Source organism: Arabidopsis lyrata (genome assembly GCF_000004255.2).
Source record: "Arabidopsis lyrata subsp. lyrata unplaced genomic scaffold ARALYscaffold_8, whole genome shotgun sequence".
Classification (NCBI taxonomy): domain Eukaryota; kingdom Viridiplantae; phylum Streptophyta; class Magnoliopsida; order Brassicales; family Brassicaceae; genus Arabidopsis; species Arabidopsis lyrata.
In genome coordinates this window covers 21,245,295-21,260,446 of record NW_003302548.1, presented here as the reverse complement: position 1 = coordinate 21,260,446, position 15,152 = coordinate 21,245,295, and the positions used below count along the sequence as shown (strand labels likewise).

The 15,152-nt window shown below is 36.3% G+C and overlaps 3 protein-coding genes across 5 annotated transcripts; 1 reads left to right on the top strand and 2 right to left on the bottom strand.

Moving 5' to 3' along the window:
• Window positions 1-1,201: 1,201 nt before the first annotated feature.
• Window positions 1,202-3,368, bottom strand: LOC9302658 (SAL1 phosphatase). The gene is made up of 7 exons (XM_002864834.2): window positions 3,123-3,368; window positions 2,808-2,883; window positions 2,609-2,682; window positions 2,306-2,511; window positions 1,894-2,212; window positions 1,642-1,795; window positions 1,202-1,542 (listed from the first exon to the last, which is right to left on the bottom strand). The coding sequence occupies exons 1-7, from the start codon at window positions 3,342-3,344 to the stop codon at window positions 1,373-1,375; spliced, it is 1,221 nt and encodes a 406-aa protein (XP_002864880.1). The 5' UTR covers window positions 3,345-3,368; the 3' UTR covers window positions 1,202-1,372.
• Window positions 3,369-3,859: 491 nt separating this feature from the next.
• LOC9300955 (E3 ubiquitin-protein ligase RGLG3) lies at window positions 3,860-6,283 on the top strand. Of its 3 annotated transcripts, none has more exons than XM_021034737.1 (11): window positions 3,860-3,951; window positions 4,221-4,298; window positions 4,387-4,471; window positions 4,557-4,697; window positions 4,789-4,902; window positions 4,984-5,161; window positions 5,244-5,349; window positions 5,430-5,548; window positions 5,670-5,820; window positions 5,923-5,979; window positions 6,074-6,283. In XM_021034737.1, exons 2-11 carry the CDS (start codon window positions 4,230-4,232, stop codon window positions 6,155-6,157), a joined length of 1,104 nt encoding a protein of 367 aa, XP_020890396.1. In that variant the 5' UTR covers window positions 3,860-3,951; window positions 4,221-4,229; the 3' UTR covers window positions 6,158-6,283. The 3 variants fall into 3 exon arrangements, with proteins under 3 accessions (XP_020890396.1, XP_020890390.1, XP_020890401.1); XM_021034731.1 differs by lacking the exon at window positions 3,860-3,951 and adding an exon at window positions 3,978-4,121; XM_021034742.1 differs by lacking the exon at window positions 3,860-3,951 and having other exon boundaries at window positions 4,130-4,298; window positions 5,673-5,820.
• A 39-nt stretch (window positions 6,284-6,322) lies between these two features.
• Window positions 6,323-13,958, bottom strand: LOC9302657 (DNA polymerase delta catalytic subunit). The gene is made up of 30 exons (XM_021034726.1): window positions 13,443-13,958; window positions 13,240-13,350; window positions 13,032-13,138; window positions 12,785-12,944; window positions 12,508-12,703; window positions 12,277-12,412; window positions 12,052-12,189; window positions 11,762-11,839; window positions 11,488-11,579; window positions 11,290-11,356; window positions 11,129-11,200; window positions 10,965-11,051; window positions 10,323-10,442; window positions 10,141-10,239; window positions 9,928-10,035; window positions 9,727-9,822; window positions 9,525-9,590; window positions 9,370-9,426; window positions 9,155-9,242; window positions 8,994-9,073; window positions 8,783-8,896; window positions 8,523-8,637; window positions 8,273-8,445; window positions 8,059-8,130; window positions 7,539-7,613; window positions 7,358-7,447; window positions 7,112-7,272; window positions 6,850-6,917; window positions 6,685-6,772; window positions 6,323-6,580 (listed from the first exon to the last, which is right to left on the bottom strand). The coding sequence occupies exons 1-30, from the start codon at window positions 13,723-13,725 to the stop codon at window positions 6,493-6,495; spliced, it is 3,285 nt and encodes a 1,094-aa protein (XP_020890385.1). The 5' UTR covers window positions 13,726-13,958; the 3' UTR covers window positions 6,323-6,492.
• Window positions 13,959-15,152: the final 1,194 nt, after the last annotated feature.

The following is a 15,152-nucleotide window of genomic DNA, read 5'->3' as shown; positions in this document are numbered from 1 at the left end:
AATTGCCTTTTATCTTGTAAAGGTTATATACAGCCCCGGCTCAATATATTTGAGAGCCTTAGGGCAAAAAAAATTTTTTTGGCCTATTATTATATACAAAAAGAAAATTTACTTAATTTTTAAAAATTTTGCGGAGTTTTTATAGTAAAAATTGTTATTTTAAAAATTTTGGGCCTTTTTATACATTTTCTTATAAATAATTAGGCCTCTTAAAATATAATTCTAATATTAATAATATTTTAAAAAATATTTGGGCCTTTTTATATGTAAAATTTTTTTATAAAAAAAAAGCTCCGGGCCGTCGCACTTCCGCCCTACCCATCTGAGCCGGGGCTGGTTATATAATCCAAGTGAGGAAAACATAAATATATAACAATCCAAGACTGAATTGGTCCAATAGCAAGATAATTTTCCTTAGAGAGAGATATTTCAATTTATATAAATAGAGAATTTTCTATATTATTTAGTAATATATGTAATTTCGGTAAGTTTGCTTCTTTTTGTAGGTGGAGATAACAATCCTGATTAATTTTATGTTTGGCAAGAAATAGTATATGATTCTTACTTTCTAATTAATTATTTTTGGTTCGTTATATTTGTTTAGCATTTTCTGATATGCTTTTATTCCAAAGAGGTTATGCTTCTTCTTCTTTTTTTCCTCTTCTTTTATACTAGCTTGCTAAATAAATAATTAGAGGTATGATAATTAAATTAATTATATTGCAAATTGCTTTTAAAGATATTGTAAATGACGTGTGAACTTTGTGGCCCGGTCTTGTCAATCTCTCGCTGAGTATCAACTTATCATCCATCATTAACATAAAATATCTTGGTAACATAGATTAAAAACAAAACCAGATAGTATAGTATCATTCACATTAAAAGAGTATTAAAACGAAATTTATTTCTAAAGTTTGACTAGACCAACGATCTCAAGTCACATTAATTTTCCCTATTTATTATTGGGAATAAAATCACGAATTTTTCAACTTTTCCCTGTGGATTAAAAAAGTTACACAATAATTTTTGTTATATGTCCAAAACAAAAAAAAAGTACTATATATATATTAGATTTAATATCTTATTATATATGAAGAGATTCTACCTAACGCGCTTACATCCGTATTAAGGATAAAGTAATCTACGCGCTCTAGACACGTCGGTGCATGTAAACCTTAAGAGGCCTTTTCAGATCCGTTAATGGTCCAACTCTACAGCCCATTATACTTGGGCCCAAAACAAAGATTTCACTTTTTTTATTTGATTTTCGAAACTCAAGAAATTCTCACTTGTGCAACAACAGATGCATGTTTCGGTTTTGGTTGAAAGGAACTGAAACAACAACAGTTACAAAGAAGGAGAGAAGAAAGAATCAGAGAGCTGAAGCTTTCTCTTGCTCAGCTATGGACTCACGAACTGCTTTCAAAAGCAGAGGCATTAGCTTTTCGTTAGCAACGATAATGCCTGTGTCCAAATCAAGATACTTCCCTTTCGAGAAATCCAGTGGCTTTCCTGCTGCGTCTGTCACTATTCCACCCGCCTCTGCACCAAAGAGAAGAACCAATCTTGCATTCATTATCAATTCACAGTCGCTTTTTAATGTAAAATCAGTTCCATAAAGAGTAAGGTTTTTAATGTTACCTGTAACAACTATAGCACCAGCAACATGGTCCCAAATCTTTTCGCGGTATCCTTTATGAGGAAACCGTAAGTATATAGCTCCATCTCCTCTTGATAAAGCTCCATACTTTGCTTGGCTATCGATACGGACAGGTGGAGCTTTGACACCGAGTTTCTGTATATAACAAGAGAGAACATGATGATCAAATGGATGCGGAAAATTAGTTAGCTATTCGTGGAAAGGAACCACATGGAAGGAAAGAAGCAATTTACATTGGCAATGGAGCTGGATAAATCGTGAAGAGAATGAGCTCCTTCAAATGACTCGAAGAACGATGCCTCTTCAGGATTCTCAACACTAGAGACTTGTACTTTGACAGGAGAAGATTTCGAATCTAGGAGCTGCATATATGTCCCTGAACCAATTGTAGCAAAGAAGAGGCATCCAATTTCATCTGACGAAGATTTGTTGTTCTTGTTGTTTCCTGCTATGGATGCTAACGGCAAGTTTGGACAAGCAAGCACACCTAAAACTACTTTCCCTTCCTCTAGCAATCCTAGTGCTACTGCGTATTGATCTCCCCTCAGAAATCTAAAATCATGAAACAGGTTTTAGTGTCAGGAACACAACATCCGCTTCAACATTCTCTGAAATAAGAAGATTTGATTTTAGGGTAAAACTTACCCTTTAGTGCCATCAATAGGATCCAAGACCCAATGTCGGCCATTTGGACCACCTTCAGATGTTCCACAGTCAATGGCTCTAAGTAGATCATCTGTAGACAAAGTAGAGCCATCAAACGATTCCTCGGTAGCCAAAGTGTCGTTCACGAGTTTCGTGATGCGCTCCAGAGTATCCCGAGAACCGTCCTTGCGTAGATCGCCTGAGTCCTGTATAAATAATGTTAAGACAATGTGAGTCCATATATACAAACTCAAGATAAGTAATGTAAGAGACATCTAACAAGGATTTTTAAAGCTGTTTCACCTCCTCGGCCACCAATGAAAAGGGTTCAGAACTGAGCTCCTTTTCTAAGACTAAACTAACAACTGCTTGTGAACCTGAAATTCAACACAAGACATATTTAAAGCACGAATACGTCATCAAATTAAGTGACTTCCTAGCCATCTCAGAAAGATTCAAAGATAATTTTTTTAATAATCAAGGACAGGTATAATAAACTAACCATAATCAGCAACGGTCACTGGACTTTTATCAGATTTTGATTGAACATCTGATTGCAACAAAGCCTTTTGAACTTTCTGAAGCAAACCCAAAACAACAAAGACAAATTCCGTTAAAAGAAGATTCACACGAGCCTCGTATGTCAAAAATCAGGTGAATCATTACACTATATCACTAGAATCTATTCCCAATTACATGTGCAATGCGCAAGAACACAAAATGTTAAACGAAATTAAGAAGATTTACAAAATGGGTTTCTTAAAGAATCAAACTTTAGAATCTGAGTCATGATAGAATCGAAAAAAAAAACCCTAACCTGACAGAGACGAGCAGCGAGTGAAGCAGCTTTCTTAGCAGCATCAAGCTCTTTCTCGTAAGCCATCGATGAAACAACTCTGAGAGTAACAAATGAAGGAGAAGACTTGCTTCCGAAGACAGAAACGAGACGGTTCGATGAATTTCTAGGTCTCGAATTCGTTCTTACTGCTACAAATGATTGAAGCGGAGCCTTGGCTGTTCGAAAACAATTTATAGACATGTTTCGGCTTTCAAGAAGATAAATATGTCTTCACATTTTCTGGTTGCAGAGACAATTTTTATTACTTTTCTGAATTTCCCATTTACACCCGCGTATTTTTCTATTCTCTTAAAGTTAAACCCCAAACTTTATTTTATATCAAGAAAGACCCAAATTGCTCTGTTGGTATAGGGGTCAATGTAGCACCAACTGAAAGAACAAGAACAAACGGTGAAAATCAAAAACTTTAATTATCTTCGTGGGATTTGGTTGTTGAGTTTTGGGCTAATGGCTAATCGCACGTGGATGTTGTGGTTGAAACATATGTGGATTTATAGGTGGTGAAGAAAATACAAAAGGCCTCTTGAGCGTTGTGGAATATAAAGCCCAATATAGTGGTACTGGGTTTATATTATGAAGGAATCAAAAGCCCAAATAATTTTCTTCAGACAACAGCTACTACAGCTTTGCCACGTTGTCCACATGAATCTTGTTGGTCTATGATTTTGGGGGTTTAGGATGATAAATCATTAATGACGCAGAGACAAGACTAAACAATATTTCTAGATTGATGATGGCGTGTGAGAGAGCAAAATAGCCTTTGATTATTTGCCGCCGCAAGCAAAGGGTCACGTTCCACTAACTTTCAAGATTCAACAAAACCCACTTTCTTTTTATATTCCTCTTTTGTGTCGTCTTTTGAATAATTTAATCTTCTTACACAAGATAATCTTCAGCAAAAGATTTTCTTACAAAAAAGATTCTGATAAGTCTTTTGTGATTTTCAACAAACTCCAGGTTGATATATAGTTGCCACCCTATCAGTGGATTTTATTCTGATTTTGATTATTTGTTTTCTTCTCCAAAGACTGGATTTTGAAGGTTCTTGTGCTGCAGGATTTTTCAATGAACAGGAGCAATCAACGTAATCAGCAACCTTCATATATTGCTGATCATTTCAGCAGTTTGGATCAGGTCTCATAAATTTACTTAACTATCTCTTGATTTCTTGATCTGAGAGTCTCTTTCAAAGTGATGAATTTCTTGTGTACTTGGCTTTTAGGTGATAACTTCTCTGAGAGAAGCTGGACTTGAATCTTCAAATCTGATTCTAGGAATTGACTTTACCAAGAGCAATGAGTGGACAGGTAACTAGATTTTAAGAAAATGCTTCACATGTTGATGAGACGACGATTCAATGGTTTTGGTTAATGTTCTCAATTTTCATTGCAGGAAGATATTCATTCAACAGAAAAAGCCTTCATGCCATTGGTAAAAGACAGAATCCATATGAGCAAGCAATATCGATTATTGGTCGAACTTTGTCTCCCTTTGATGAAGATGATCTTATACCTTGTTTCGGTTTTGGCGATGGTTAGTTTCTTATTTCTTGCTTTCTAGATCAATCAAGATGAAGAAGATTAACTAAAGTTCTTAATGGTTTTGTGTATTCTTCTTCCTGCAGTAACAACACGAGATCAATATGTTTTCAGCTTTTATCCCGAGAACAAAAGCTGCGACGGATTGGAAAACGCAGTTAAAAGATATAGAGAGATTGTCCCACATTTGAAGTTGTCCGGTAATTTTGAACTTTTCAAAAATGGAACAGTTTCGTTCTCTCTTATCGTAAAAATTAATTCGGTGTATTCTTCTCTCACAGGTCCTACCTCGTTTGCACCGGTTATTGATGCTGCCATCAACATAGTTGAGCAGAACAATATGCAATACCATGTTCTCGTCATTATTGCAGATGGCCAGGTCACAAGAAATCCAGATGTGCCGCTTGGTCGACTTAGTCCACAGGAAGAAGCTACTATGAACTCGATAATGGCAGCTAGGTAAAAAAAAACTATTCATTAAGCTTAGATTTATGATCATATATTCATATGTATACTAATGTTGTTTGATATAAATTTCCAGCCATTACCCATTGTCGATAGTCTTGGTTGGAGTAGGAGATGGACCATGGGACACAATGAAACAATTCGATGACAATATTCCTCACCGTGAATTCGATAACTTCCAGGTAATGTAATACTAAAACCCTGAATAGCTCTGTTTTGTTCTTGAAACATGAATCATGAAAAACTCTGTTTTGTTCCACAGTTTGTAAACTTCACAAAGCTAATGTCAGAGCATAAAGATGCGGCTAAAAAGGAGGCTGCTTTTGCGCTCGCAGCTCTCATGGAGATCCCTTTTCAATACAAGGCCACATTAAGTCTTAAGTAAGTGCAGTTAAAGTTGTACCATTGGAAACTTCTTGTATCACTACTGTTTATGGTCTTATTGCATTAGATTCTTGAAAAGTTGCCAACTAAACCAACCTTTGATTGTGCTTATGAACAGTAGAAAACCAGTGCGCAGTTCCCATCTGCACCACAAGCCACTCCCGCCACCACCGGAGGTTATAGAGCGTGACAATGCTGTTAGATCGGTGCCAAATCCGATGACAGAAACTGCAGAGAAAAGTGACAGAATGGTTCCTGCTACAGTGCCAGTAAATTCTCTATTATTTCTGCCTTTGTTACTGTTCTTTTGTCAATGAGTATACTCAGTTTCTCTGATACTGAGATTTACATTCCTTTTGTTTTTCAAAAAGGTATGCCCAATTTGCTTGACGAATCCTAAGGACATGGCTTTTAGCTGCGGTCACACGGTAAGTGAAATTTTATACTCTTGCTTGTTCTATGAACTGTACTTCTTCTAGATCGATTTTCTGACATCTCCGATGCTTTTTCTTTCAAATGAAGACATGCAAGGAATGCGGAGTTGTTGTCACAACATGCCCACTTTGCAGACAACCAATAACAACAAGGATAAGGCTGTACACTTGACTCGGTAAAACTCTTAGAGATGAGACAAAATTAAGATGGTTAAGCACTTGAGCTTCATGTTCATACTTGTGTAGCACATTGTACAGTCCAAGCAGAAGAATAATAAAACATAAATCTTGAGTTGTAGTTCGTACGTAATTGTTAGCCTGCCGAAACAAGGAGATATGCGAGAAGAGTTCTCTTTCCGTATTAATCAAAAGCTACGTACAAAGAAGCCAAAGAGGCCTTTTCATAAAACATTCCAAAGAGACCTACAAGTTCTAAATCAAACGGAAAAGTTAATAGCGGAGAAACCAATGTAAAAAAAAGAGAGCTAGAAACAACCTAAATACTTGTTAAAAGCTCCAACGGTCGAGTTGTTGCCTGGCTACAGCCATGTCTTTTTGTGCTTTCATTCTCCGGTAAAATATTGGACAATCTCGACTGTAAAAGACCAATAGAAATCCAAAAAGGAAGTTGGATCAGAACCTATTTACCTATTGAAAGAATTTTTTAAGAAATTGATATCGAAAAATATATAAGCAAACCTGGTGCACAAGACATCTTGATGAAGAGAGCCTTGACACTCCTGGCACTGGGTCCACAGCCTCCCAAAAACCTCTTCTAGCTCAGCCACTGAATTACACACCAAAATTATCAAATATTACTGATATATCAAGGAGTCTATAGGAAAGGGGAAAACGGCAGCATACCTTGAGACACGTTTTTGCAGTATAACTCGGCTTCTCTTCCCTTGCAACTTGCGCATAGTGTTCCATTGCTGGTTGAAGTTAAAGCGAATATTGATAAGCAGATCCCATATATGGAATCAGATAAGCGAGATTACTAGAACAAACAATCAAATAATAAGGAACTTGGAAGACATAGAAACATATACAGATCAGGAACCAAGAATCCAGGATCAAGGATCCTAATATTCTTCTAAACTGAACATGAATAATCCAAGATTAGTACCTGATCGGAACTTTGCAGCCAACACAGCTCAGTTGTTTCTTAGCAAATTTCATTATGCCGCTGTTTGAAGGAGTAGTGATTGATATTGACCTCGTGTGACTTCCATGAAGAAGCTCCTTGCTAGCATTTTTCAGGACTGGCTCAAAAATCCTAAGAAGTGGCTGAAAACAACATCTGCTTTAAACTACAATCACCAGAATCAAGAGTATAGAATAAACTTAAATACAAACGCCACTTTGAACTGACTTTGCTAATCTGATTCTCCAAGTAGTAATTTGGGTCTATAGGGATGTTATTCTGGAGCACGTAGATCGGATCTTCTGATCGTTCATAAGCCTGTTTGACATCAAAATGCGATAAGCAGGGTAGAAGAGAATGACCTTAACATCTTATAGATAAGTAAACTTAAGCTTGACATGAAAGCTACCTTGGCACCTTTAGCAGCTTTTATGATAACATACGGTACTCGATCTCCAACATTTGGCGCTGTGGCAGCATCCCTCTGTCACATATGAAAGCAAACACTGTCATATTTCACATGATAGATCATCAGATAGCGTAAAACAGATCTCAGTTGCAGAGCAACCTTTATATGATATCATATATTCACCACAAAGCCGGAAAAATGATAATCATATATTCACCAAAAGTATGCATGAATTAAGAAAAATCCCTGCACTTGTGCAGTTATTAAATGACGACCAAAGAATCACATAAAAATATTATACAAGCCAAAAATTAAAATCTAACTGTTTAGCACTTCCATTTTTCAGTTTGAGAGTGTCCATAAGATGCTGGAACTAGAGTAAAGGAATGAAAATTCCGCTAGAGACATTTGTACATGTTTCTTGACAAACGGAAACAGTCAAGAGTTGTTATCTGAACATGTAATGAAAATGCTTAATCATGCAAGTGATAGATGAAAAAAGATAAAGAGTACCACAAACCTTACGCATGCGTTCAGCAAGTTCACCATGAGCTGATTTAACTTCGTAATCATCTCCTGTTTTCGTTAGACCCTATGATTCGAGAAACACATCAGGAGCATTATACATTGATTCTTGATTTAGTTTTCACAGATGGCTTTAGTCATGATTCATGAAAATACACTTTCAGTCGATACAAACATCACAGGATAATAAATCAAGCAAAACATATTACCTTAGTAATCACCAAAAGTGACAAGTCAATACGGTTCATGAGAAGATCCGAAATGGTTTTCTTAACATTTTCAGCTGCGCCTGGAACATCTCTATCAATAAGTATTTTGTTAAGACTCTCAGTCACGAGGTTCTTAACCAGTAAACAATTATCCCTTCGTACTGTCTCGATTCCTGCCAGAGTTGGTCATATTGAAATTTAGTCAGAAAATGAATAAGAGAAGAGAAGCTGTAAAATTACGAAGATTTACCTTTGGTGTCCATTTTGTCAAACTGTTGAGGATTTGTCCATAGCAAACCAGCATATCTCTTCTTGTTAATGAGCAGATATGGGAAATAGACTTTTTCAAACTCCAATTTGATGGGCTTTATGACATTATACACAATCAAGAAACAGAGAACGATTCAGCCTGTTATATTTTGTTTTCAAGAAATCACGTAATCTTGCACCTCTACCCCAAAGGATTAGGGAGAAGTTTATGATATGCTCCTAGCATAAAAAATCACTTACTTTGATAAAAGTTCCGCTAATATGTTCTGCAGCTTCCCTCCCCAAGTTCATTGCAGCTTCTACATCCGATACTCCAAATTGCACCATGACTGAATCCGTGTCTCCATAAATGACCTAATTCATCATAGTCCATCAAATTCGAGAAATTTAAGAGCAAACTAATGGTTCACTCAGTCTTTTCAATACAATGAGTAATTAAATGAAAATGTACCTCTGCATTGTATTCATACCCACCCAATGTTGTGAATTTGTCTTCCACAAGTTTCTTCGTCTGTTCAATCATCTGACGACCTTCAAAAAGATACAAATCCATCAGAACAAACCTAAAAGGATACGTGTCTAGAAAAGTTGCAGTGTTCACAAAAGAAATACCATAGCTAGTTACACTTGAGGATATTTCTAAGCATGGTAACTGCCCATTAGTGGCTCCCGTAAACCCGTAGACAGAATTTGCACTGATCTGAGACAACAATAAAAAAGAAATGTAAAAGAGCAATTTACAGGGAAATTATTGTTCGTAATTTTCTGAACATTCTAATCATTTTTCTGAATGACCAAGTTTAATAAGCTGGCAGTAAGAAGTGCACCTTCAACGCCAACTGTCTACCATCTAAAACAGCTTTCTCAAGAGGATCCTTAGCCTCCTAAATTAGACAACACGAGTTTCATTAGTAGTAGTTATAGGCTGTCTTCAAGTATGCACATACTGCAGGAGTTTCTTCAGAATCAAATGTTTAGTTACCTTTAAATCTGCTTTAGCTCTTTTACGGGCGGTAAGAAGCTCTTCGAGAATTTCTGGAAGTATACCCTGAAATAAATGATTTGTTTTGTTTATGAACCCCTGTATTTCCTGAATTAATTAATTGGTTGTATTCCCTGAAAGAAATTATTCAACAGAATTTGAGGTACTTGAGGATAATCAAAATCCAACTAAATGCGGCAACCTTTTGCAAACTTTGCTTAACAAATGTTTCCCCTGATGGAGTTCTAGTGACATGTTCAGGTGGAAGATTCAGTTTGCGTACATCTTCAGGTGTCACCTTCAAAGACAAGAACATGGAAATAATGCTCCCAAATTAGTAAGGTGTGTAAACAATAGATGATAAAATAAATAGAAATTAAAAAGAAAATATCAAAAGAATTACCAAGGTGCAGTAGCACAGATTATATGCCATCATAATTGACGGGTACAGTGAAGCAAAATCCAAAGTTGCAATTGGCTTCTCATAGAAACCTGTTCTTGCTTCTAAAACCTGAATATCATTTGAAACATCCAAAATACAGACATGTCGGAACAGTGGAACTAATACAAACGAGAGGCGAAAAAAAATGTTAGACCCGCAAAATCACCAACTTACAGTTGCGCCTTCGTAAGTTCCTTGTTCGGACCCTGACTGTTTAGCATTTGGAAGAACCAGATTCTTCTGTTTAGCTTTCCTAAGAAGCTGAGATAGAACCTAGAAGCAAATTATTGAGACACAAATATCAGCCACCTTAGTACACTGAAACACATATCCAGAAACCATTAGTTCAGAACTACCTTGATACTCTGTCCTCTAGCAAGAAGAAAGGAAATAGGGACACCAGTTACACGAGCCATTTCGACATAATTATATATAAACATCAGTTTGTCCAGAAGCCTCTGAGGGAGATATGCATCCTGTAACAGCAAAGAGGAACGTGGGGAAGTTATACCTTCTTATAATATTCAATTGGTTGACTATTAATAGAGAAGAAAAAAAACGTTAGTGTCTGAACATCCTTCCAGGCTTCCTTTGAAACACATTATTCCATGTGTCACTAATATCACCAGCAATTGCCAAAAGTCCTTAGCATGCTCAAAAAAACTAATGAATGGGCACATGATCAACCATTTCTATGAACCCAAATGACATCAGCAAGGTTGAGGATTGGGTAAGGCTTTTGACAATGTCCTTATACAAGGGTTCCTCTAGCCACACGTACATAAATTTAAGAAGAGAGAACTAAAAATGTTTTTAAGAAAACACATCGATGTTCATCTTTTACACTAGAAAGGGTGGGACTTGGGACAACATGCAATAGAACCTTTAGGTAGTTAGACAAGCCTGATAGCTAGTTAGAAAATCTTAAATTTATCTAATAACAAGTAATGCAACAGGATATAGGTAACAATACTCCAGAACTAAACAAAAGTAGGTACCTTCAGACAATAAACAGCAAGACGTCTCCTGGTTTCCGCATTCCCATTCTGGAGATCAGTTATTATAGAATGGTGGACATCCTCTTTCTGAAGAAGATAATCAGGTTAGGCACATGGAAAAGTAGAAATAACCTGAAATTATAAGCATAATTACTCGGTTTCACCTGCTCGGAAAGAAAGTGAGCTGAGACAGAATTCAGCGAATAAGAACTTAATTTGTGGTCTCTGTGTATTGCCTACAATAATTAAAAGACGAATTAAGTTGATGTTACAAACAAAGAATCTAAGAATGACTCAACCAAATGAATTTGTTAAGGACAGAAACCTGAATAAGGTCAAACTGAAATCGTCCTTCAATTGTGGTCTCTTTACTTTCCCTTATTCCTTGTTGTCTGAAACATGGCAATATAATATTAAAGATGCGAGGTTAGAGAACTCATGAGCCACGAAAAGCATGAAGCATAACAAAAAAAATAATGGAGAAGTGATGGCAGTTAGCAAGCACCAGTTACTCCTACATCACCTTGATGAAAATGTTGAGTCCCTGACCCGGACCCTACTGTTCTTTACACGACCAAGAAGAGGAAATTCCTCTATTCCCAGTGTTGCAGCTCTCTGAGAATCAGAAAACAGCATATTTTCTAGGTAAAAGATCCATCACATATACATGTGCCATACAGCCCAGCGGAGCATAGCATAAGGTTACATATAGAATACTATAAGAATGAAAAGCACGCTTCTGCTAACCAGAGGTGATACTGATCCGTCAATAAAAGTAAAATTTAATGTTCAAGTACCTCAATCAGATAAGGTAAATCGAATTTGCAGATGTTATAACCAATGATGATATCCGGATCAACATCACGAATCAAATCCTGCAGCCAATACATCTCATATATCAGCTGAACACATGTTTCACCAATCCCACAACAAAATTGCAGTAGCAACATTACTAAATCTTTCACTGAGTCCTTAGGATTTATGAACTGTAATAGAACTTACTTTTGCAAGCAAGGTGCCAAAAAACAGATGAAAAAGAAGTAATGCATATATAATAAGGAAGGACAAGAGGATGTAAAAACAATACCCTCCAAGCTAGTAAGACCTCTCTTTCTGTTTCAAAAGACATGACATCTACGCCTACGATTGGAGCACATGACTTAAGAGTCATGACATTGCGTACAAATGGGTGATCCTCTCCCTGAAGAGTAACAAGGTTCGCTATCTAGAAAAGCAATGAGAATGTTGTTTCAAGAGGATTGCAAACAAAGGTAACAAATAGGTATATCAAAATATGACAAAAACAGCTAACCTGGATTACAGGATCATGCTTAGCCTCCGGAAAGTGCCCTTTACGACCTGCGCACTCAATATCGAAACTTAGTACACGGAATGGAGCCATTTTTGAGTATTCACCTTCTGCAGCATGACTGATTAGATCTGAGTACCTAAAACCCATGTTAAGGAAAGCAATGACATAAAACAAAATATGTTACTATATAAACATATTCTTGCCCCAGAAAAGAAATGTAGATGAGGATACAGGCAATGGAACTCCAATTGGCAGTATGACAAAGTTCTTGCATTCTTCTTATATTTCCCAGTAGGTACTTCAATCCAATTTCCTCCGACAATATCGCAGTCAACCATGAAACGGAGAACGAAAATAATATTGCTCTCATATGTTTGGAAGCTCTTCATACCAAATCCATCAATTTGTAAGCCTCTATCAAGGATGCCTACCAATTTAATAAATTGCAATGACAACATCAGCAAAGGAGATAGTAAAGCCATAAAGCACAAACATTTGGGAGTCATACCGCGACAACTTGCCACCATAGTCGGCAATGCAACTGTAATCTTCAGAAAAGTTTGTGATTCTTGCTGTTGGTAATACATAATACTTCTTTTTTGCACCATTTCGATACGCCGAACAAATTTCGGGACCTTGGCATTTTTATTGGATTCCCTCATCCTTCCCTGAATGAGTCAGATGAGCTTTAAACAAAACCAGGGAGATCAAAGTACAGAATTCTCAGAGATCTATTTAGCCTACATAATAAATACCTCAAGAATCTGATGGAACTTAGAAATATCGTCTGGCCCCATTCCAGGAGGGCAAGCAATGTAAAAGTAGGGCTCGAATCCATGAACAAAGCAACACACACTGTTACCTGACAATAAACCAGAAATGTAAGCTCAAATCCAACGAAATCGTTCCCCATGTCAGTGTCTTTTCAACGAAGAGCAAAAAAAAGGAATTAAAAACACTCACCTTCTCTGGTAACCCCAAACATCCTAATGATTGGAGCTTGCCCTGAGGAACCCGGTAACAGCTCCTTATGACTCTCCGAAATTATAGAGTCAATCTCCAATTGTTGGAAAACTAACATTATCAAAAACACAAATCAAAGTGTTGAGAAATTTCCAGCAATCATAAGATTAAGAAACCCTAGACAAATTAAGATAGTACTCAACTGATACTCTGGGAATTCGAGAGATAAGCGGGTGAGAGCGGAGGTCGAGCCCAAGCCGACGAACGCGATTCACGCTCCTCAATGTCCCGGAGAATTAGGGATTCCTCATCTTCGTCGCCGTACAAGAGAGCTTCGTCGAGAAACACGTCCTCGTCCACCATAAATTCATCATCTAGGGTTCCGATTGCCGGAGATGGTGTTGAATTACCAGTGGCTCGATGCTTCACCGCCGGTGGGGTATTCGAAGGAGGCGGTCGCTTTTTGGAATTACCGGCTCTATTCATGGCTTTGGGCGAGCGGGAAAAGAAGACAATGTGTGATTTTGTGAGCTCGTGGAGGTCTGAGAGAAGTAGAAAGTGAGACTACACCACTGCGATTCCCGCCAGTTTTAAGGGTTTTGCTATTAGAGAGAGAGGTCAATGTGAAGATTTTTAGGAAACTTTTCTTTAAGTCCCTAGACAATGCTATTATTAACGAAATCGTTTCGAACTTTTTATGGTGGTTGTAATTGTTTTGAATTTAAATATTTAATAGAATAAATTATTATCGGATGATCAAAAATGTTTAAGTGCTTCTATGAGGTTTGATTGCAAAATGAAACACGAATAATTGTATATCAAAAGAGACAAATAGAATCGTTCATTGCTGTAGTTTTTGAATCATGGACTACTCTTCGACCTCTCTTTAATTATTTTAGTATTTCATGAGCAAGACAAGACAAGACAATTCTCTACAATCATTGCGGGAACAACACTAGAGCCAGAACCGCTTTTACTCACGACGTATGCACTTCAAACCACCATATACACAATTTGGAGAGAAAGAAACAATCGTCGACATGGAGAAAATTCACGGACAGCCCACCAGCTAGAGAAGATCATTGACAAAACAATCCGCAACAGAGTTACTCTTCTTCGCAACTCGGGGAATCAAAAATATGAGAAACTGCTCATACTTTGGTTTTCATCTCGAAATCAATATAATAATAACATTAAGAATCTCTCCAGGCCTGACACATCAGCATTTTGGGCTCTTCTGAAGCTGACACCTCATTAAAATCATCATCAAATAAAAACATTTCAATTAATACACATCACCTCTCCAGTTTGCCACATCAGATTTCCAACATGCCACATCAGCTTTTTATAGAAAAAAAAAAACACATTATTTAAAAAAGACAACCAATCAAATTGATACAATCATACACATAATGATTTTAAATTTATTGATAATGATTAATAAATTTCTAATTTGTTTAATAATTCAATATATACAAAAACAAAAAAATAACTATCCTCTTTATTTTTTTTAAGTTATTTGACATCAAATTATTTTTAGAGAACAACATGCATGAAGTGAATTTAACAAGTAGTTTACGCAGCGTGTTGCTTTTATAAATTAATTTTGTTTTAATATAAGTTTTTACGGTAAAAATGTAATAGGTTCTTCAGATATTATTTTACATTTGCTCGTATTTTAATTATTTTTATTTTATTAGGTTATATATGTATACACTAATAAATAATTTTTATATCTTACTTTTACGAAAATATGTACCGTGTAGTTAATATTTGTATTTGTTTGTTATTATTTTATGTTTTTGTATATGTTTAACTTTTTACAAATGTTAGATTTGTTTTTATATTGTGATATATGTAAATATGTTTCAGTGAATATTATACTCCAAAAACCTTAGATTATTTCTCTTAAA

What these genes read in the sequence shown, in the direction of transcription:
- LOC9302657 (XM_021034726.1), bottom strand. Translation starts at nt 13,725, where the DNA reads ATGAATAGAGCCGGTAATTCCAAAAAGCGACCGCCTCCTTCGAATACC. An exon ending in ATTTACCTTATCTGATTGAG is followed by an intron (nt 11,580 to 11,761) that starts GTACTTGAACAT and finishes TCTGATTCTCAG; the next exon opens with AGAGCTGCAACACTGGGAAT. An exon ending in GAGCTAAAGCAGATTTAAAG is followed by an intron (nt 9,427 to 9,524) that starts GTAACTAAACAT and finishes TGTCTAATTTAG; the next exon opens with GAGGCTAAGGATCCTCTTGA.
- LOC9300955 (XM_021034737.1), top strand. Translation starts at nt 4,230, where the DNA reads ATGAACAGGAGCAATCAACGTAATCAGCAACCTTCATATATTGCTGAT. An exon ending in AACTCGATAATGGCAGCTAG is followed by an intron (nt 5,162 to 5,243) that starts GTAAAAAAAAAC and finishes ATAAATTTCCAG; the next exon opens with CCATTACCCATTGTCGATAG. An exon ending in AAGGCCACATTAAGTCTTAA is followed by an intron (nt 5,549 to 5,669) that starts GTAAGTGCAGTT and finishes GCTTATGAACAG; the next exon opens with TAGAAAACCAGTGCGCAGTT.
- LOC9302658 (XM_002864834.2), bottom strand. Translation starts at nt 3,344, where the DNA reads ATGTCTATAAATTGTTTTCGAACAGCCAAGGCTCCGCTTCAATCATTT. An exon ending in TTTCATTGGTGGCCGAGGAG is followed by an intron (nt 2,512 to 2,608) that starts GTGAAACAGCTT and finishes TTATTTATACAG; the next exon opens with GACTCAGGCGATCTACGCAA. An exon ending in TGGTGCTATAGTTGTTACAG is followed by an intron (nt 1,543 to 1,641) that starts GTAACATTAAAA and finishes TCTTTGGTGCAG; the next exon opens with AGGCGGGTGGAATAGTGACA.